General features: G+C 60.9%; 2 protein-coding genes across 2 annotated transcripts; one reads left to right on the plus strand and one right to left on the minus strand.

The window, feature by feature from the left end:
• BXZ73DRAFT_104842 (uncharacterized protein) lies at positions 1-2,120 on the plus strand (the record flags this gene model as incomplete). The annotated part of the gene is made up of 17 exons (XM_048016034.1): positions 1-58; positions 167-185; positions 262-340; positions 430-443; positions 499-597; positions 651-660; positions 726-743; positions 797-822; positions 884-909; positions 965-999; positions 1,057-1,081; positions 1,259-1,320; positions 1,385-1,485; positions 1,546-1,605; positions 1,673-1,700; positions 1,760-1,817; positions 1,873-2,120. The coding sequence occupies 17 exons, from the start codon at positions 1-3 to the stop codon at positions 2,118-2,120; spliced, it is 966 nt and encodes a 321-aa protein (XP_047874380.1).
• A 2,620-nt stretch (positions 2,121-4,740) lies between these two features.
• Positions 4,741-6,230, minus strand: BXZ73DRAFT_104843 (uncharacterized protein; the record flags this gene model as incomplete). Its single annotated transcript, XM_048016035.1, has 4 exons — positions 4,741-5,427; positions 5,484-5,651; positions 5,704-6,077; positions 6,146-6,230. The coding sequence occupies 4 exons, from the start codon at positions 6,228-6,230 to the stop codon at positions 4,741-4,743; spliced, it is 1,314 nt and encodes a 437-aa protein (XP_047874381.1).
• Positions 6,231-6,570: the final 340 nt, after the last annotated feature.

The raw sequence follows: 6,570 nt of genomic DNA on the forward strand, positions 1-6,570 counted from the left end.
ATGGACGCCACCGCCGCTACGCTCGACGTCGGCCCCACGCTCGGCGCGGCCCTGCTCGGTGCGTCCGTCCTGCGTCGTCCGGGGCCGCCTCGGTGTCCATTTAGAAGGCTTCGCTGACGTTTCTATGGGTCCACGCGCCGTGTGCGCCGTGTGCTTCTTCGTCCAGGCAACACCTTCGCCGCTGCGTGCGCATCACCTTCTTCCCTCCGTCCTCCGTCCTCCGTTCCGCGACTCCGGCTGACGATGCGGGTGCTTCTTCAGGCTGTACGGGATGTCGACGCTGCAGATGTACATGTACTTCGGGGAGGGCAACATGGACGGATTCGGGCTGAAGGGTCTGGTGCGTCCTCCGTCTTCCGTCCTTTACTCTGCCACGTCCCCCGCTCCCTTTCGCCGCCGTCCGTCTGACCGGGGGTGTCCGTGTCGTAGATGGTGGCGCTCTGGTCTGTCCTTTCACCATCCTGATGCGAACGGGGGCGTGCTCAAGCGGACGCCCAGGCTGCTCGACACTGCACATATAGCTTTCACGACTCACGCCGTCTACGATTACGCCGTCACGAACTACGGGAACCCGGCCGCGCTAGCGTCCCTTACATGGTGCGTCCGTCCGTTCGCCGCCCTCGCGCGCTGACGGTGAGACGTCGGTGCAGGAGTATAGCGGTCAGTTTCACGTTGCTCCTGTTTCTGCAAACAACTTGAAAATGCGGTGCGGGCGGCGCGTCTAGGCCCAACTTCTAGCGACTGTGCGTTATGTGTGCTCGTCGTCCTACGACGGTGTGAGCTGACTTCTCGCCAGAGTGCAAGCGATATGATCGTCCGAGGGTCAGTGTCGGGGTGAAGGGAATGAATGTCGACAGCACCTGACGTTCTTCGTCCCGGGTAGAATATTCTGCTACAGGATATGGATATGTGAGTGGTCCTTGAATCGGAGGCAAGAAAACCAAACTGATGACGGCTTCCACAGTGAGCCAGAGAAATTGGATCATTCTCACAGGCACCGTGAGTGGGAACATGTGCTCTTTCTCTACCGCGGTGCGCTCACTCGGGATGCCACAGGTCTCGTCTTCGCTGTTGGCTACAGGTACGATGTCTTTGTCCCTAGGATGACTTCGCATTGACCTCTAGTGTGATGTAACAGCATTGACTGCAGGTATTTTCTTTCACCGAACGCCCCCTGATTGCTAACCTGACCTGTCTTCTCTCACGACAAGTCCTCTGTATGAAAGGGTGCGGATTCAATCATCCTCCGTGTATCCAGCTCGTTTCAACTCAACTCACAGCTTCTCTGCCGAAACTTACGAGAAGCTGCACGAGTCCGGGGTCAGTTCTTCACCTGCACAACGTGCGCTCGGCGTTTTTCTGACTTTCGAATAACTTGCTCCAGTGGTTGATCGAAGCTGACCTTGCGGTGACGCTCTTCACGGACCTCATCCTGGCCGTCGCCCAATGTTATCTGCTCTACACCCGGAATGGCGAATTCAAGAAGTGAGCGTACCCCCTCCCCCCTCTTCTCTCGTCGGCCTTCCCACTGACCGATATTTGCAGGGTGCAGTCCGCGATCCAAGGCATCATGTTGTACATTATCAGCACCGGCATCTTTACAACGTGGGTCGCCGTTTCTGCCCCCTCCTGCTATTTCCCCGCTCGCCGTGGTTCTGATGATGTTCCTCAGATTGATAACGCTCGGCTGTCTTATCGCGGTGCGCGGCCTCAGTGGCTACCTCGCATGTGTCCTTTGTGCCTGACGTGTTTGGAACAGTACGTGCTCCGGCCGACGACGCTCATCTTCGTCGCCTTCTACTTCTCGATGGGCAAATGTGGGTCCTCTCATTCGCCGAAGCTCTCCGGAGGGCGCTGAGACCTCTGCTGCAGTACTGCTCAACACCCTGCTCGCGTCGCTCAACGCGCGGAGGCGCCTGCGCGAGAAGATGAACGACACCTCGATCGCCTTCCAGCGCTCGACCGGCGTGAACTCGTCTCGCCAATGGCACACAGACGACCTCCAGGACGTCACTCCGGTGGGCCCGGAAGCGGCCCGCCTGTCGTACAAGAGCGGCGACGTGACGTACGGCGCCCGCAAGTCGTACAACAGCTCCTCAGACTCCCATTCCGAAGCATGACGAGCGCGGGGGCGGCGGCGCCGTCCCGTAGACCGCGCGTGCGTGAGCGTGCGATGTGTATGATGTCATGGTAGAGCGGACCGAGGGCGCCGAGACGCTGCTGCTTCCTGTCTTTTCGTGTAGTGTTGTGCCATACGCACCAGTATACCGCGGCGCGCCGCCTGTCGCTCATTGGTTTAAAAAAGACGATAGAGATGGCGTGTATGTGTTGTTATGTACCGGGGTGCCGCCATGGCGGGGTGCAGGCGTCGGCTGCTGTGGACATCGTATTTAACCATATATATTAGCTTTGTCCATCCTTGCTATGATCCGTCGGGGGCGAAGCTACACTTCACAACACCCGACGGCGCTGCAGCGCGCCTATGAACCGCATTGCTACTCGTCATGGAAGTCCTCCTCGGGACGGGAGAAGCACCCGCTGTGAGTCCCCCGCCCCGCAAAAGGCAGGCAGGCATACTACCGCGCGATCTCCACGCGCGACATTCGCCTCGGCGGGGACTCGACGCCAATAGAAGCACACGAGGTCCCGACTAGAGCAGCAGCGCGTCACGGGGGCTCGGGGAGGCGGCTTCGCTAGCTGCCCTGGCCGCTCGTCACTCCTGCCGGCAATTCATTGTCCACCAGCACCAGCACCGTTGCCGTACCAGCACTGCAGTCGCGTGGGCCACCCAAGCGAGAGCGCCCCGAACAACCGCAACGGCGCTGCACGCGCAAAGGCTCATCCCATCATACTGGTGAGCTTGCGATCCAAGATTCCAAGATCCGCCCGCCCGCCCGCCCGTTCCGGTCGCGATTCGCCGCAAACGGAGGGCCCGTGCCCGCCGCTTTCGGGGTGGCCCCGATCGCCGAATGTGTGCGCGCGGCGCTGCGCCACGCGGCCGCGGCGGTGATCCTGGCCGAGATGCGCCCCCCCAGATGGGCTTACCCGCGCCCGCCGCCCAGCGGAGCCTAAACGGGCGCCGGATCGGGTTGTGGGTCCAGGGGAGTGGCAGTAGCTGCTTACTAGGTTCGAAGGTGGCCACCCCCTCGAGCTCGATCGCTGATCGGGTGGGCCACACCCGGCGCTGTGTGTGGCCCAGGCTCGGTCGACTCCGCCGCGCAGGCCGTGGGGTTCGAAGTTTCAACAGGACGCCCTCGGTCTGCGGGCCCACCGTAGCGAGACTGTGGCGCAAAGACGTCCTCGCGCCGAGCACCCTCGAGGCCGCGTCGGAGCGCAGCCCCAACTGGGCTGTGGGCTTCCTCGAGGCCTCAGGGCTCGCGTCGTGTGACGCGGCCCCGTCCCACCCTCGAGGCGGACGAGGACCGCACCTGACCGCGAACTTCGAAGGTCCGGAGCTCGGACAGGCCACACTCCCATACGGAGCGCGCGCGCGCAGCCCGAGGACCCGCTTCCCGCAGAGCCGCAGACGCAGTCGTCGCAGGGCTCCACCCTGTGTGCGGAACCCTAGAAGCCCGCGCGGGTTCGAGCCGGACGAGTCTCTTTCGCTGCGGTGGTCCGCTGTGGTGATCGATCGCGAGGGGCCCCCACGGACGGGGGGCCCAGCCCACTCCACTGGCAGAACGCCGTCCGACGGTTCGCGAAGCCGGTCCGAGAGCAAAGCAGTGCGTTCCGGGGCTCGAATGAACAGGACGCGGACCAGAACTCCTTCTCCCACCCCGCGATGCCGCCATCGAAGCACCGGTCAGTATCGTGCAGACCACATAGGAGCAAGCACCAAAGTGAGATTCGATTGTACGGCGTACAGGACCTTGCACGGTGACTTCGTACAGCTCGACACTGCAGTCTGAGGACACTCGCTCTCAGCGAAATATCGTACGTACGGGGCGGGAGTGGCAGGTCGCCATAGTCCAAACATGAAAAGCACGCGTAGATAACAATAATCTAAAGCGTCATGACATATCGTGGTATCGTGAAAGGGCATTCTATCCGTATCCGTAAACGGAGGAGGGTCGTAAACCAAGAAGGGCGTGAGTGAGTCAGAAGGAGAAAGCCAGTGCTACACGGTAGTAGATGAGCTGTAGTAGGTGGGTGTAGGGTGGAGTATCGATCGAACAACGTTCGTTCGACGCAGGTGGGAGTATTGATAGTGCGGATGGGGCATTGTATGGTGGTAGGGGGAGAGGAAGGGGCGGGGAGGGAGACGAGCAGAGATTACCCGCGAGGCAAGCCTACGCGAGGACGAGAGCCGAGGCAACGGGACAAGAGAGCCAGAGCCAGACGAGAGAGCAGAACACGTAGGAAACGCGACTAGCAGGAACAGCAACGGGAAAGGGGAGAGGAGAACGATACAAGAGGTATATCAGACACGGGAAAGCGAACGGACGCCGAGAGTGCGTAGGGTAGCGCAGTGTGCGAGACCTGTAAAGAAACCCAATATGTGCAGAGAAATATAAGGAGGATAAGTATATACGGAGGCAAAGGGAGGAAGTGTGCGCATCCGAAAAGGTCAATCCATGACGAGCAAAGCGGGAATCGGGAGACGAGGCAGGAGGCGATTAGGAAACGCGAGGGAGACTATATATATCGTGTACTATAACCTGACGATCAGAGCAACGTGAGGAGGAATAAGTGATCCGATGGGGCGATAAATATCGATAGCAAATGAAGTCCGCACCGGGCTCACGGCGAAGCGTGTGAGACAGGCGTCTTGTACCGGAGAGGCGGCATCATCGAGTGGTGAAGCCTGGACGCATGAGAGTGCGAGGACTCGAACTTCTCGGGGCGACCAGTGGGCGGGCTGCGAGAGAGGGCGTCTGCGGGGGGTATCCAGCGCTGGATGAGCTGAACCCGCCTCGCGTCCTTCTCCCGTTGCTTGGCATCAGCGCGCAACTTCTCCTTTTCTTTCTCGTCCGAGCTTGAGCTGGAGCGAGACATTTTGGTAGGGGTGGGCGTCGATGACATAGACATGCGACGAATCTTGGGGGGTATAGTGGCAGGCCGGGCGATGTCAGCACCGCTGACGACCGGGGTCCCAGACCGAACCTGAGGAGTCATCGAACGTTGAAGCGAAGTCGTGCGGGAATGAAGTGACGGAGAGGGTCTCGCGAGGGGGGATGGGAACGTCGGGGTGTAGGTCGTACGCGTCGGTGACGTAGGAGAAGTAGCACCGGACCGGGAACCAGCGGACGCCGTGGAGACGGATTGAGGCCGCGGTGGGGTGATCATCCCGGACTCGAGAGTAAGTCCGGTGCTGGGCGGGGGTGTAGTCGGAACGCCGAGCAAGGGAGCGGCGGACTTGACTTTGCCGCGGTTGACCTCGACGCGGAGGCTCTGAGCCTCCTGGGCCTTCTGAGAGTACTGAGCCCGCTACGTACATCCTCAGTAAGCGCTGATAAAAATTTCTGAAAGACGCGTGCACTTACCAAGGCGCGCAGCTCGGCTTCCATCTTCTCCTTTTCGGCGTCGGCCTTCTCGAGCTGCTCGACGAGCTGGGTCTCGACCATCTTGGCGTGACGAGCGGCCTCAGAGTGGGCGACATGGTTGATGAGGATGGCGCGAAGAAGGGCGGCGCTAAGTTGAAGCGACGATGACTATGAAGAACAATGAGCGGAGGGCACGGAGCCAAAATAGGATGGGGCGCACCTGCTCGTCGACAACCTTGTCCGTCCTCAACCAATCTTGAAGCTCTTTGTGCAACGTCGACACCTCCTCCACCGAGCACTTCTTGGCCGCGACCTGGGCGACCTTGGACTCGAGCCTCCGGGCCTCGGAGCGTCCCTTGAAGGAGGCCGGGTTGAGGAGACAGACGTCATCTTCGCCGACGTCGAAGTCGAGGGCCTCGACGCGCTTGGGAGTGTTCGAGCGCTTGGGAGTCGAGAAACCGGAGCCGAAGTCTATGCGGATGAGGCGGGAGGAGTCGCCCGTGAAAGACTCGCGGCAGAAAGGACATGAGGGGGCGAGACGAGCAGGGGTTTTTTTGACGATGTTGTTGCAGCAAGCAAGGCAAAGGACATGTCCTGGAGGGGGCGGAAGGGAACGCGAAAATTTAGCCGAGCGGGGGCGGCGGCGGGGAGAGGGCACTCACCGCAAGGGATAGAGTGAGGGAGGTTGTGGGGACCATACTCCTCTGCGCAGACGTCGCAGAGCGACCCGGGACTAAGGGTAATCATAGGGGAAACCCTGCGTGGAAGAAAGGAACTGTTGGGGGGGAAGGAGGACCATTGAGCTCGGCGCGGAAACAATCGCTCGGGGGAATATATACGGAGGCCAAGTGCCTGGCGGGCCCAATTAGGCAAGCGGGCATCATGGACACAGCCGCGTGGCAGGACGCCGGAAACCCTCTGCCCCCGTTGCCTGCCCGCCCGCCTGGCCCCCGTCCGCGCGACAGACAATGGACACTCACGTTGACTGTGGTTTTCTGTTTTCTCTCCGGCGGACGCGTGTCCGCTACAAGTCCACCTCAAACGCAGCAACCCACGCTTGCACTCGTTTCTCGGCGGCGTATCGGCG

Source organism: Epithele typhae (genome assembly GCF_022376455.1).
Source record: "Epithele typhae strain CBS 203.58 chromosome Unknown BXZ73scaffold_56, whole genome shotgun sequence".
Lineage (NCBI taxonomy): Eukaryota > Fungi > Basidiomycota > Agaricomycetes > Polyporales > Epitheliaceae > Epithele > Epithele typhae.